Raw genomic sequence first — 15,992 nt, forward strand, 5'->3', positions numbered from 1 at the left:
TGGACAGAGACTGAAAGCATGCACCCTGAAAAGAGGAACGAGGCACTTTATCACCTTTATCACCTTTATCACCACTCTTATTCAGCATTGCGCTGGAGGTCCTAACCAGAGCAATTAGGCTAGACAAAGAAATAAAAGGCATCCAATTGTCAAAGAAGAAGTAAAAGTACCTCTGTTTGCAGATAACATGATCTTATACACAGAAAAACCTAAAGAATTCTCAAGAAAACTACTAAAACTAATAGAAGAGTTTAGCAGAGTATCAGGAGAGAAGATAAACATACATAAATCAGTTGGATTCCTCTACACCAACAAAGAGAGCATCGAAGAGAAAATCACCAAATCAACACCATTTACAATAGCCCCTAAGAAGATAAAATACTTAGGAATAAATCTAACCAGAGAAATGAAAGTCCTATACAAAGAAAACTAAAAGATACTACTGCAAGAAATCAAGAGAGACTTACCTAAGTGGAAGAACATACCTTGCTCATGGATAGGAAGACTCAACATTGTAAAAATGACTATTCTGCCCAAAGTGATCTATAGATACAATGCAATAACAATTCAAATACGAGTAACATTTTTTAATGAGATGGAGAAACAAATTACCAACTTCATATGGAAGGGATAGAGGCCCTGGATATTTAAAGCATTACTGAAAAAGAACAAAGTGGGAGGCCTCACACTACCTGATTTTAGAACAAATTATACTGCCACGGTACCCAAAACAGCCTAATACTGGTACTACAACAGATGCATAGGCCAATGGAAGAGAATTGAGAATCCAGACATAAATCCATCCACATATGATATTTGACAAAGGCCTAAAATCTGTTAAATGGGAAAAAGACAGTGTCTTTAACAAATGGTGCTGGCATAACTGGATGTCCACCTGAAAAAAAAATGAGAGAAGACCCATACCTCACACCATGCACAAAAAGCAACTCAAAATGGATCAAAAACCTAAATATAGAATCTAAAACAATAAAAAGATCATGGAAATAAAAATAGGGACAACAGTAGGAGCCCTAATACATGGCCTAAACAGTATGCAAAACATTACTAGAAATGTACAAACACCAGAAGAGAAATTAGATAACTGGGAGCTCCTAAAAGTCTAACACCTATGCTCATCCAAAGACCACTAAAAGAGTAAAAAGATTACCTACAGATTGGGAAAAAGTTTTTAGCTATGACATTTCCTATGAGCTGCTGATCTCTAAAATCTACACATTACTGCAAAAAATCAACGACAAAAAGAAAAATAAGCCAATTAAAAAATGGGCAAAGTACATGAACAGGAACTTCACTAAAGAAAACATTCAGGTAGCTAACAGATACATGAGGAAATGATCAGGGTCATTAGCCATTAGAGAAATGCAAATCAAAACTGCAATGAGATTCTATCTCACTCCAACAAGGCTGGCATTAATCCAAAAAACACAAATAACAAATGTTAGGGAGGTTGTGGAGAGACTGGAACACTTATACACCGTTGGTGGGAATGTAAAACGGTACAACCACTTTGGAAATCAATTTGGTGCTACCTTAAAAAGCTAGAAAAAGAGCTACTCTAGGACCCAGGCATTCCACTCCTTGGAATATACCCTAAGGAAATAAGAGCCTTCACAGGAACAGATATATGTACACCCATGTTCATTGCAGCACTGTTTTCAATAGCAAAAAGATGGAAGCAACAGAGGTGCCTATCGACAGATGAATGAATAAATTATGGTATATTCACACAATGGAATACTATACATTGATAAAGAACAATGATCGATTTGTGAAACATTTCATAAAATTGAGGAATCTGGAAGGCATTATGCTGAGTGTTAGTTGCAAAATGACAAATATATGAAAAAAATTATATGAGAGCACTATTATTAGAACTCAAGAAATAGTTTAAGCAGAGAAGAAATATTCTTTGCTGGTTAAGAGAGAGGGGATGGAGGGAGGGCCGGGGAGGGGGGATTCATTAGACATTAGACAAGAACTAACTTAGGTGAAGGGAAAGACAACACACAATACAGAAGAAGTCAGCACAACTGGGCTGAACTAAAAGCAAAGAAATTTCCTTAAGAAACAGAAGCAGAGGAGGGGTTTGTGGACCATGGTTTCAGGGGACAACTAGGTCAACTGGCATAATAAAATCTATTAAGAAAACATTCCGCATCCCATTTTGGAGAGGGGTCCCTGGGGTCTTAAATGCTAGCAAGCAGCCATCTAAGATGCATGAATTGGTCTCAACCCACAATCAGCAAAGGAGAATGAAGAACACCAAAGACACAAGGTAATTATGAGCCCAGGAGACAGAAAGGACCACACAAACCAGAGACTACATCAGCCTGAGACCAGAGGAACTAGATGGTACCTGGCTACAACCAATGACTGCCATGGCAGGGAACACAACAGAGAATCCCTGAAGGAGCTGAAGAAGAGTGGGATGCAGACCTCAAAGTCTCCTAAAAAGGCCAGACTTAATGGCCTGACTGAGACTCAATGGAACCCAGAAGTCATGGTCCCCAGACCTTCTGTGAGACCAAGACAGGAACCATTTCCAAAGCCAACTCTTCAGACAGGGATTGGGCTGGATTATAAAATAGAAAATGATACCGGTGAGGAGTGAGCCTCTTGGATCAAGTAGACACATAAGACTATGTGGACAGCTCCTGTCTGGAGGGGAGATGTGAATGCCGACGGTGACAGAAGCTGGCTAAATGGAAATGGACATACAGGGTGGAGAGAAGGAGTGTGTTGTCTCATTAGGGGGAGAGCAACCAGGAGTATATACCATGGTGTACGTACGTTTTTATATGAGAGGCTGACTTGATTCGTAAACTTTCACTTAAAGCACAATAAAAGTAAAAAAAATAAATAAATAATGTAGACATGACTTTTTTAAGGGAGCAAATGTTTTAAATAAAGTAATAGTACATAAAATGTGTAATAAAATGTGTGTGTATATATACACACACACACACACACACAGCATTGCCTTGTTTCCTTTACTCCTATGGAAATAAATATTAGAAAAGCTTGGACAATAAACGTGTAGAGTTAATGGTCTCCAATGGTGAAAACTCACAAGGCCAATCAATACTTCACATCGAAGTGGCTGCATCTTCATCATGAAGAGGTATAATAAAATATATTAGGAACACTTTGGTCAGTATACACTATTTCCTTGGCAAAATACCTCATGTTCAAAACTTTAAACACAAATACGGCAGGTAAAACCAAACCCAAAAACCAGCCTGCTGCCATAGAGCTGATTCCAACTCGTGGTGACCCCATGTGTTCCAGAGTGGAACTGTTCCATGGGACTTACTTGACTGTAATCTTTATGGAAACTGATTGCCAGGCCTTTCTCCCATGGCACCGCTAGACAGGTTCAAACCACCAACCTTTCAGTTAATACCAAACCAAAAACCAAACCCGTTGCCATTGAGTCAATTCCAACTGATAGCAACCCTATAGGATAGAGTAGACCTGCCCCATAGGGTTTCCAATACTGTATTCTTGAAGGAAGCAGATCGCCACCTCTGTCTCCCATGGAAGGGCTGGTGGGTTAGAACCCTTTGGTTAGCAGTCTAGCATTTTCACCACTGCACCACCAGTGCTCCTCTTTGGTTGCTATTGTTGTTAGGTGCCATTGAGTGGGTTCTGACTCTTAGTGACCATATGCACAACAGAACAAAGCACTGCCTGGTCCTTTGCCGCCGTTGCTATGTTTGAGCCCATTGTTGCAGCTGCTGTGTCAGTCAGTCCATCTCTTTGAGGGTCTTCCTCTTTTTTGCTGACCCTCTATCTTATCAGGCATGATGTCCTTCTCCAGGGACTGGTCTCTCCTGATAGCATCTCCAAAGTATGTAAGATGAAGTCTCACCATCCTCACTTGCAAGGATCACTCTGTCTGTACTTTCTCTAAGATAGATTTGTTTATTCTTCTGGCTCTCCATGATATATTCAATATTCATTGCCAACACCATAATTCAAATGCATCAGTTCTTCCTTATTCATTACTCATTGTCTAGCCTTTGGCGATTGAAAATACCATGGCCTGGGTCAGGTGCACCTCAGCCCTCCAAGTGACATCTTTGCTTTTTAATATTTTAAAGAGTTGTTTTTTTTTTTTTGGTAGCAGATAATGGTTACTAGATAAATGTAAAATGTTTGCACCACCCAGGGACCTGTATCACTTATATGCAATATAAAATCAAAGTATAATTTGTGAGTGAATGAATGAGACGTTTGTTAAGTGTTATAATTAATCCAGTTTTTTCAAGGTGAAAAACAGGAAGGTTAACAGTTGACTACTTTTTTTTTTTTTTAATAGTTCCCATTAAACAGGACTGACATTAAGATTGGAACTTTCACCCTCGATCAGGGATTTTTTGTCACTCAGGAGTCACATGCAAACCTTGTTTCATGTATCAGTCAACTAATAAGGATAAAGAGATCAATATTTTTGATAAACATATAAGATAAATAGAGCAAAAGCTTCTATTTATAGTCAGACCAAATTTACCTAATTTCTAAGACATAGTAAAATAAACACTGCACTAGAAAAATCAGGAGATTTGAGCTATAATATTGGCTTTATTGCTTATTATATGATTTTTTGATCAGTCACTTAACTAAGTCTCATTTCTATCCTGTGTACAGTAATAGATCTGAACTCAAGTTCCTTTCAGCTCTTATGTTATCGAATCTATACCCCTCTCCAATTTAAGTCCTGAATAAGTCCCTTTCATTGACACCATAAATATACGGATATATATAAAACATAAATATATACATATATATACTTATTGTCCTATCATATTCTGTCTCCAAACTAGTATCTCAATGTATGTCATGTTACAGCATTTTTCCTAGACATATGACAATAAATATTTTGTAATCTCTGTAAGGTCTTTGCCCCTGTGTTCCCAAACTGTCACATTCTACTGCAGTATGGCTGTGATGGAGAGAGGAGCTTCACTGAAAAGTTAGCAGTGATAGGGTTACTGCCACTGTCCTCTGATTATCCTGGGGCCTCATATCTCTAAGGATTGGAAGAAGACTTATTAACTCATCCTTCGTGCTTTGAGAACTGAAATGACTACTCAAGGTAAGAGGAACTATTCTACCAAGTGCGTAAGACCTGGGAAAAATAAAAGTGGGACAGAGTAGGAAGAAACAGAAGGGATCCTTCTGAGGCAGAGGAGAAGAAAGACAGATACACAGGGTATGTGCAAGACAGAAAGGCTGGTGCAGAAAGGAAGAGGTTCTCAATTCAGCACAAGATATAATGCTCCCTATACAACCTTTATTTTTTATGTCTACTCTAGTAGCATCCAAGTTGGACTCATACAAGGAAGACTTTTCAGATAGACAGGATCACCTAAGATTCCCTGGGCTTCCATGGCAGTTGATGTCGTCTATGTCCATAGAGAAGGTGGAGGGCCATTTTCAGGTGTAACAGAGGATGAATTCCAGAGTAAGATTATGATTGCACCAGGTAACCTTCAAGGTTCCTTCCAATCCCAAGTATCAGTGATTTTAATTTGACCTTAATTAAAGCTCAGTGTTCTAAACTCTACTTTATAAGACCTTAAGACTTTCAAGTTCACAAACTAACACCAAAGAAGTCCATTCTCCTCCCCTGGGAAGTGGTGAAAAATGTTACATGATCATGTGAATGAGTTGGAAATAAGAGTACAAAGAGCATTAGGAGTCACAGCATCAAAACGAAGTAGTGCCCCCCCCCAAAAAGAAGCATTGTGGAATAATAGGCAGACTAGATATTAAGTGAACACCTAAAATACTACTGTGATAACTTCAGCATACAAACATGATTGCTCACATTTCTAGATCTCTGAAGTCCCAATAATCTTTTTTCTTGACATTTCACGTTTTACACAGGAGTCTGTTTTTTTTTTTTTTCCTTTCAAATTGGCCCTGCTACAGTGACCCAAGAGAAAAACAATTCTGGCATAATTCTGGAAATACTACATGAACCACACTCTCCCTCACATATCTGCCTTTGGGCATAACGAAAGGAACATAGAAAGGAAGGTATGGAGGAACAGCCCAAGGTCAGAGAAGTAAGGATTTGGGGTGGTGATAAGGCAGGCAGAGAGAGGGAAACAGCAGGGTCATAAATATCAGTTTATGTAATATGTAGGTTGAACTAAGTTATAATAAGAACAGTGAGAAAGATTGAGTTGTCTCTAGAATTTACTTGCTTGTTGACGGATTTTTGATTTCCTATAAAACCACCTTTATTAAAAGTTCCAAACAAATATTTGCTACATTTAGGATTTATCCACATGGCACTTGAGGATTCTGAAGGAAATCAGAGTGTCTCAAAAGCCAAAGTAGACTTTACAAGGCAGGAAGATACCAATTAATTAATTTATGGCGAGAATTAACCTGCTCGTGTATTATAAATTCTCCTATATAGGGTCGCTATGAATCAGAATTCTCCAAACGGCGGTGGGTGATCAGCATTTTGGTGAAGCTGGGTGCTTTGAAAGTGGAGAATGAGTGGACTTTTGAGAAGCAGCACATCTTATTTCAGAGACGTTTTTCTTTAGTACAGAAGAAATATTGGAATCCAGTGGGGACAAAATTATTTTCTCATTTTGTCCAAGTACAAGGCACTTAGTGTCAAGATCAGGTGAAGTCTATAGACTTATTCTAGTGCACAGGTTTTTTTCTTTTTTTAATAGTTTATGTTGTTTTGTCTTGTTTTGAGTTACCAGCTTCTGCCATAGCTTACTAGTACACCAATCTAGCCATCATTTTGCATTTCTATAGAAATTCATTATGCAAATTAACAAGAATAAGATTCTGAATCTTTAAAATCAAAGCCAGAGTAAAATAAGCTTCCCTCAAATTACATATTTTATTATTTTAAGATATTCTTTAAAAATTTTGACACAGGTTATTTTAGTTAATTGTATCATAATCTGTATTTAGCTCTTGATTTTAATTTTTTTAATTCAATAATAAAAGCTCACTAGACGATCTGGACTCCCACAAAATAATAATAGTAATAATAAAAATAACATTTAAGTGGGGGTGCTTGGCCAAGACCAAATTGATGCCAGATTTAACTCTTTGTAGAGACCAGGTCTGGGGCATCCACTACATAGATGGGGATAGGTTAGTAAGAACAAGAGCCATACTGGCCAATACTTCCTTAATTCTCTTAAGGTGCATTGCACGGCGTTCTAGCATTACTGAAGAAACTACGAAGATCAGGCAAAGAAAGGAATTTTCCGTAAATCAGTGCCAGAAAAGTTAAAAAAAAAAAAGACTGACTAAAGACCAGTAACTCTGGTCAAGTTCCTAAAGATTATATTATACAAATAAAAATGAAGAGCTTGTGTGCTATTCTCCCTGAGTAGTGTCTTTGAGATATGATTGCCACATGTTTAGCAAAGGTGTTGATGTGTCTGCATATGAGAGACAAAAGGCAGGTTCCTTGTGGGCCTAAAATTGATGTTTTACTTAACTGGCAACTCTTACTGATAATGTAGGAATAGGTTTTGAGGTGATTACTGATGATCACTGAAGTGTTTGTTTTATTCTGACACAGATCTTTCCAACATCCTCCCCATAGGAGTATGATCTTGTGATGGGACTGTGGTTCAACAAGTCAATCCAATGGCAGTCTCCAACTCCAGCAATGCCCTGCAGTCCACATTCTATCTCACAGGCATCCCTGGCTATGAGGAATTTCACCACTTGATTTCCATCCCATTCTGTCTACTCTACCTTGCTGGAATAATGGGCAACTGTACCATTTTGCACATTATCCGGACAGACCCCAGGCTCCATGAGCCTATGTACTACTTCCTTGCCATGCTTTCCCTTACCGACATGGGCATGTCCATGCCCACAATGGTATCAGTCTTCAGGGTGTTGTGGTCCATTTCCAGAGAGATACAGTTTAATATCTGTGTGGTCCAAATGTTTTTCATTCACACTTTCTCCTTCACTGAATCATCTGTGCTCTTGGCCATGGCCCTTGATCGGTATGTGGCCATCTGCCACCCTCTGCGATATGCCACCATTCTTACACCAAGACTCATCACCAAGATTGGAATTGTAGCCCCGCTCAGGAGTGCCTTTGCCATGATTCCACTTCTGGCCCGGTTGGCCTACTTTCCTTTCTGCCGCTCCCACGTCCTTTCTCATTCCTATTGTCTGCACCAGGACATGATCCGCCTTGCCTGTGCTGACACCAAGTTTAATGTTGTATATGGCTTGGTTCTGATCACTGTGCTGTGGGGCATGGACTCTCTGGGTATTTTTGTGTCTTATGTTTTCATCCTTCATTCAGTGTTGAGAATTGCATCCCGTGAAGGCAGACTTAAGGCTCTCAACACGTGTGCATCTCACATCTCTGCTGTACTCATTCTATATGTACCCATGATTGGACTGTCTCTTGTCCATCGTTTCACCAAACACTCTTCTCCTCTCATCCACATCTTCATGGCTCACATCTATTTATTGATTCCACCTGTGCTCAACCCAATCATCTACAGTGTGAAGACCAAGCAGATCTGCCAGGGAGTCCTCCATTTTCTTTTCCCCAAAAAACATTAGTTGTACTGTGAGGCAGACATGTCCTCAAGACAATCAGTTTTAGTAATGTAAACACTGAGTGGTTTGTCTGCCCTAGTGATATATCTAGTATGTTCACCTGAGAGTTTCCAGCATGAGGCTACTGAAAGAGTAGAAATTGAAGCAGTATGAAGAGATTTGAAGAAGAAAATTTAAGTTCACAGGGACTATACAGTAGACTTCACATTGTGCTTTATAAAACCACTTTCTTCATGAATATTTTGAAGTATGTTGAATCATTTCCATTCATTCTCTTCCATTTGTAACCCTAACCCTTATTTAATGTCACTTCATACATGAAGTTTTTTTATTGAATATACCAAATCCGTATTTCTTTAATTTCTGATGTTTTATGATATTTGTCACTGAATTTCATACTGTCTTTTTTGTTACCTAAATTTTGTTTTCGTAAATATGCTTATTCTATCTTTCTCAAAGTTAGAAAAAATATTTCATCTTGGTATGATAGTATAGTAAGTCTCAAAGCACAGGTTGGTTCTCAGCACTCATGATGCCTCAGTATCACCTTATAAAAGTTTATATACATGTCTACCTTATTGGTGCAGGTTTAGTTTCTCCAGGAGTAGAAAAAGGCAATATCAGTATTTTGTTTTTCTTTTACTTAATTTTTTTTTTAATAATGTTAATCTTATAGAAAGCCAGTGCAGAGTAGTTTTTTGAAAATTCCCAGAAATTGTCATGTGTAACAAGGGATGGCAAACCTTTGGTTTAAAAGTATCTTAAAAATAATTTAGGATATATTATTTATTTAAATAGGAACAAAATGTGATTCACAGAGGTGTAACTACTTACAAGTTTATGACAGCAGGATCCAAAAAAATAAGGCCTCTTAATTCATATACAGAACAGTTTTTATGTTTTTTATTGTCAAACAGAAACTGTGACTCAGTTTGCTACTAGTAAGAACTACTGCTATACTTTGTTTAAAAGAGATACTTTAGAATAATTGTGGAAGGCATAAAAAATAAATAAATCAATTAATGAATAAAGAATGATTTTTTTGGATATGAAAAAGAAAAAAATCTTAGAAGAAAAGTTTTGACCTACCATGGGCCCACGTATTGTACAATAAGAGAAAGCCTACTAACTCATAGTTAACAATTCAAATTTCAGGCATATGAGGTTTACTTAGAAAAAACTGTTCCCTGTTTTTAATTTAATCGTGTCTGACTCCACTCCTCTTTATCCCATTTATTGATTCTACTTCTCATTACCTCTTCCCTTCAGCACATTCACCTTGATAAAGGAAAGAATAATTTAAAAAAATGGAGAACATATACACATCAAAATGAGACAATCCGCTTCCTACGATAAATAAATAAAATGAAATTGATAGAACAAATACAACATTGAGGACAAAATAACGTTACTGTTAGATGTGTATTGTATAAGTAACGTTTAACTAGTTTAATCACTTCTAACATAAGACCTTCAAATGCGTGGTATAATTTTAACCTGCGGAAGTTGAATACATTTTTCTCAGTGTCTGTACTCCATAAAATGAAACTTTCAATCACCTGTCCATTAACAGAAATATAAACTCTTGAATCATGGGCTCACTGTAAGTCAGAATCGACTTGTTGGCAACTGGTTTATGGGATTCTACATTTTGAATTAAACATGCCACACACACAAAAATGTATACATATGTTTAAGTGGGTAACCTAAAATCTAAAATCATTGCCATTGTACAAATTGTGACTTATAATGACCCTTTACGACAGAGTAGAATTACCCTCATTGGGTTTCCAAGGCTGTAAAATTTATGGAAACAGACTGCCACATTTTTCTCCTGTAGAGTAGCTGGTAGGTTCAAGCCACTGACCTTTTGGTTGGCAGCTTGAGTGCTTAAGAACTGCACCATCAAGCCTTCTTCATGTTTAAGTGGACACCTATATAGGCTGCTACACTATTGACTTTAAAAAGTATTAAAATACTATACCAGCTCTTAAATTTTATTGTTAGAGTTACTTTATATTCATACAAGATATTTGAATAAAAATATGCATAAAACACACATCCTTATAATTAAGACAATTGTTCCAAGTAAAATACAGCTAGTGAAGAGATGACTGATTGGATATATAGCTAAATAAATACATGGATGACAAGGTTGTGTTGAGCTGAAAGCAGAAGCATTAATTTCTGTTTGGAACCCTAATAAAGTCTGGATAAGGCATCAGTGGCTAAGTGGTAGAATTCTTGCCTTCCCTGAGGGAGATCCAGATTCAATTCCTAGCCAATGCCCTCCATGTGGAACCACCACCCACCTGTCAGTGGAGGTTTGTGTGTTGTTTAGATGCTGATTAGATTTCAGTGGAGCTTCTAGAGTAAGACTCGTTAGGAAGAAAGGCCCGGAGATCTGTTTCTAAAAATCAGCCAATGAAAACCCTGTGGAGCACAATAGTCCAATTTCCAATCCATAACTGGGATGGAATAGGACTGAGCAGGATTTTGTTCCATTGCACATTGAGATCACCATGGGTAGGGGGCCAGCTTGACAGCAGCTGAAACAATAATAATAAAGGCTGGAGCTCAGTCATTGGGAAGCATCTAGTGCTCCTAAAACAAAAAGATCTCTTGTTTCTGCCTACACTGACAGTAATATATTGAAGCACTATCTAATTTGCATGTTGGTTTACAGATTAGGAGACCCTCTTACATATATTACCTTGTTTGAGAAAATCATGAGTATCTGTCTGTCTTGTGAAAGCCCTTCCTGTCAAATCTGTAAGAGACGCAGAAGCCTAAATAAGTAATCTGCATTTTTCTTTTTTTGGCTGGTCAAGACCTTGTCATTAGACAAAGACAATTTAATTATTTTTACGTCAAATGCTATCCTTTGGGTAAAGCGCTAATAATCTTAATGCTACAGAAGACCCTCTATAATAAAACCTGATGGCAAGAAAAAAACACTAGGGAAGACCACTGTCTCCTTTGTCACCTCAGTTTTTGGTATTTTCTTCTATCCCAAGTATTGCTACAAAACACTTCATTGTCTCACTTAGCCACTCAGTCTAATAATTTAAAAAATGGAAAAATAATTGTCTTAAAAACAATGTCATAGATGATCATCTGATTATACACAGACTCTAGAAACAACCACATAGATTTATAAAGATTATTATAGCAAGGCAGTTTTTTCAAGATACTCAATGCCAATCAACTCAACCCGGAGACCATATATCTGTTACATGATTTTAATAACACACATTTTATTGTCTGGATGACCCGAAATATTTTCTCTTTTTTATTAATCAAGAGGTAAATGTCTTCTAGTAGATTAAAAGGATTTATACACTACAGGATTATAGCAGATAAATTTATAGGTGAGAAAGTATGACCCAGTTACTATAGAGATACAGGAAAGAAGAGTTGGTTTCAGAGGAACTAAATTAGGAAAATTACATGTCTTTATATAAATGAGTCCATGAATTTCGTGAACTTAGTTCTGACCTATTCCTGTGATTTTCACTTCTCAAGAATTACCCTGACACACTTTCATTCCCGTTAAATCAAAATAATAAGGGATGCTACAAGCCGCTTCACAGGAGAAAGACCTGGCAATGTGCTCCTGTAAAGGTTACAGCTTAGAAAATTCTATCGGTAGTTCTAATCTGTCCCATGGGGTTGGTGTGAATTGAAAATCAACTGGATGGAACCTAACAACAACAACACCATCCTGGATAAAATGGATTGATCCAGTTTTAGCAATCTGACCCAATCTGGAGCACTTCTGTTTATCTTCCCAGAGTTACTGTAGCTAAGACAGGTTAGTGCCATCAACTCCTGTAAAGAAGTTCACATTTGCCTATTGTTGAGGTCCCATAGAAGCCTGAATTTTGTCCTTACTGATCTTGAATATTCAGCTCACCCTTGGATGTCATGATATAATTCAGAATGTCTTCTTGAAATATTTTTCTTATTTATCAAGGTAATATAATGAAAAAAAAAGTCTCTTTTAATTGTGTATAACCAAACGCATGTTACACTAGGCATTAAATGAGATAAGAAATAGATGTTTTCTGGAAACTAAAGGAAAAGTTTTTGAGGGGAAAGGAAAACCAGCATTTTACTAACAGGTAATATACATAAGGACAAATCAGGGAGTTTGTTACATGAAAAAATCTGCGTTAATTGAGTAATTAATTAAGGAATCTATTATAATATTATATATAAAAAAACATAATGTTATATATAATATTATAATATACTATATATATTATAATATTATATGTAATACAAACTCCCCAAGCTCTGGGTGGTGCAGTGGTTAAGAGTTTGGCTGCTAACCAAAAGGTCAGCAGTTCCAATTCAACAGCTGCTCTCTGGAAACTCTATGGGGCAATTCTACTCTGTGCTATAAGGTTGTTACAATTACAGAATTAACTTGATGACAACAGGCTTTTTATTATAATATTTATTATAGTATATTACTTTTTTATTATATTATTTGTATGTTCTATGTCTTATGCATGCAATAGTGAGACTGGAATGAGATATTATCCCTAATCTTCTAAGATTTATATTTTCGCCTGTCCTAACAAATTGAAAAAGAAGAGACAGCAGATTACAAAAAGGGTATTTGAATTTCCCACTCTGTCACAGTTACAATTCAATGATTATTACCTTAATATGTTGAGGCATCCCTAGATGATATCTGAACAGTTCCCTTTCAACATCATGTTTACCCTACACTGGGAAGATAGGATTTGGAAATATGAATATTTTAAGCTCTATTCAGAAGTTGGGTCTTCTGTGGATATGTCTGCCTGGATTGATTCAGATATGATATACAAGCCTTTTTTTTTTTTTTTTTTTAATCCTGAAATTCCCTGTTCCTTATTGATTCATTTCCCTTGGGTAATTTTGAATGGCTACAGAGTCCTAGTACTCACATCCTTATCTCTTTGGTTTTTACCGCATATACAATGGGGTTCATGGTAGGTGGCACCAGTAAATAGAGATTTGCCAGGAGGATAAGAGTATGCCTGCGCACATGGTGCCCAAAGAGATGAGTAAAGAAGAAAAAGAAGGCCAGAGTGTAGAATATCAAGATGACACATATATGAGCTCCACAGGTTCCAAAGGCCTTTGTCCAAGCTTCCCTTGAAGGCAGTTGGAATACTGTCCTCAGGATTAGCCAGTAGGAGAGAGAGATGAGGACAAAGTCCAGCCCCATGGTAAGGAGAGCAGCAGTGAGTCCATAAATGCTATTAAGGGAAATGTTATTGCAGGCCAACTTGGCAATGCCTGTGTTCTCACAGTAGGTGTGGTGGATGATATTGGTTCTGCAAAAGGATAGCCGGAGAATGAAGAGGACACCAGGAGGGACTACAGCCACACTCTGGACCATCACAGCCACGCCGACCTTGCCAGTGAGAGATCCTGTAAGTAGGGTCACATAGTGGAGTGGTTCAGAGATGGCCACACAGCAATCAAAAGCCATGGCCAGAAGAACAGCAGATTCAGAGAGGAAAGAGCATGGACAAAGAACATCTGTGTGAGGCAGGCAGAAAACGTTGATGGAGAAGGGTCCTTCCAGAAGATGAGAAGCATTTTGGGCACTGTGACCGTACAAAGGAGGACATCATTGAGTGCCAGCATTGCTAGGAAGAGGTACATGGGCTTGTGGAGGCTTCTGTCCCAGGCCACCACTATCATAACCAGGACCTTGCCTATCAGAGCCAGAAAGTACATGAATCTGAAAAGGATGGAGCTCCAGATGTGGAAGCCTTTCAATCCTGGGATGCCAGTCAACAGAAAAGCAGTAAGTTGGGTGGATGTAGAGTTGGATGTTAGGGAGAGGTGGCCAAAGTCGGTTGTGTGAGAGAAAAGAAGTAGAGTGAACAATAGCAGAAAATGTTTTTTTTTTTCCTTCATTCTATTCAAATGCTATTTTCTTTTTTGGCATGATGAAGTAGAAGGAGTGAAGATCACTAATAAAATGATACGAGATCAATTATTAATAACTGAATGACTGTGGGCAAATCACTTCCTTTCACCAGATGCTTGTTTTCTCTTTAAAAAAAAAAAAGTGTGAATCAGGATGATCAAGATCTTAGTCCTTTCTCCTTTGTAATCATCAATTGTTCTCACCACACAATATCTTTTGAACTTTTAACTGTTTTGTGTATGTAATATGGAGTACTGGTCACTCAACAGTTAAGTGCTGGCTGAAAAGTTTACAATTTGAACCCAGCCAATGGCTCCACAGGAGGAAGAACTGGCAACCTGCTCCTGTAAAGATTACACTCCATGAAACCCTAAGGAGCAGTTCTTCTCTCTTGTGAGATACCTATGAGTCAAAATCGACTTGACAGAACACAACAACAACAACAACAAGTAACAATGTATATAATTGTTGTCTTTCCAGCTTAATAATAAATTCTTAACTCTAAACAACAACAAAAGTGATTTCTCTCTTTTCTTTCTATAACCCTCAATACAAGCCTGGGGAGAATTAATATTCTATTTTTCTGTGAACAGTAAAACAACATCAATTTGCTTGGCCAAGTTTGCAATCCAAAGCAGTAGCTTTGGAAAAGCTATCTGGCATGTTCATCAAAGCTTTTGGACCGAAACTCTTAGGAAGTTTAAAATAGTTATGTATAATAAATTATTGTGTATCTAAAAAAAGCCACCAAAATCTTTAATCTGTAGTCTCCAGTTTTCAAGTAGGCCTGTCACACCATCTAATAAACAGAAAACTGTCTTGCATTTCAAGATAGTGGCAGTGGTTAAAAGCTTGGCTGCTAACCAAAAAGGTCAGCGGTTCAAATCCACCAACTGCTCCTTGGAAATTCTATGGGACAGTTCTACTCTGCCCTATAGATTAGCTGTGAGACAGAATCGACTCCATGGCGCTTAATAACAACATTAATCAGTCTTTGTGTTACTTGAAATTTTCTTTTCTAGATTATCCCAACTCTTAACAAGGAAGTAGTACACATTATCACATTGCCAGCACGTATTTATCCTAGTCTATATTACTGATAGGATCACTATGTGTCGGAATCAACTCAATGGCAACAAGTATCTGACAGTCTTCTCTTCCTCTCTGTCTCTCACTCTTTCATAAAATATTGGTGAAGAAGCAAAAATGAATACATAAAATATGTGAATCAGCCTTTAACAAAAGCTCCAAGAGAGATTTCTTGAAGCGATATTGAAAAAAGGTTTGATTACACTTTTATAGGAGCCTCTTAAGAATAGTATTTTGTTTCTCTTATCTCTCAGCAATGCCTGGCTTTGGCTGTTATAACAGTCACACAGAAAATATCAACATATTTAAATAGAGCACATAACATGTGCCTCGAAAAGTGGCAATATAGAAGTAATAGTAA

At 37.5% G+C, this 15,992-nt stretch overlaps 1 protein-coding gene and 1 pseudogene across 1 annotated transcript; one reads left to right on the plus strand and one right to left on the minus strand.

Annotated features, from left to right (window-relative positions):
* The first annotated feature begins 7,662 nt into the window (after positions 1–7,662).
* Positions 7,663–8,607, plus strand: LOC126079962 (olfactory receptor 51L1-like). The gene has a single exon (XM_049891308.1). It carries the CDS (start codon positions 7,663–7,665, stop codon positions 8,605–8,607), a length of 945 nt encoding a protein of 314 aa, XP_049747265.1.
* A 4,933-nt stretch (positions 8,608–13,540) lies between these two features.
* LOC126079963 (olfactory receptor 52D1-like) lies at positions 13,541–14,346 on the minus strand (annotated as a pseudogene).
* Positions 14,347–15,992: the final 1,646 nt, after the last annotated feature.

This window comes from Elephas maximus, chromosome 7 (genome assembly GCF_024166365.1).
Source record: "Elephas maximus indicus isolate mEleMax1 chromosome 7, mEleMax1 primary haplotype, whole genome shotgun sequence".
Taxonomy (NCBI): domain Eukaryota; kingdom Metazoa; phylum Chordata; class Mammalia; order Proboscidea; family Elephantidae; genus Elephas; species Elephas maximus.

Bases quoted from the DNA above. Each gene is read 5' to 3' on its own strand.
- LOC126079962 (XM_049891308.1), top strand. From the start codon at position 7,663: ATGGCAGTCTCCAACTCCAGCAATGCCCTGCAGTCCACATTCTATCTC.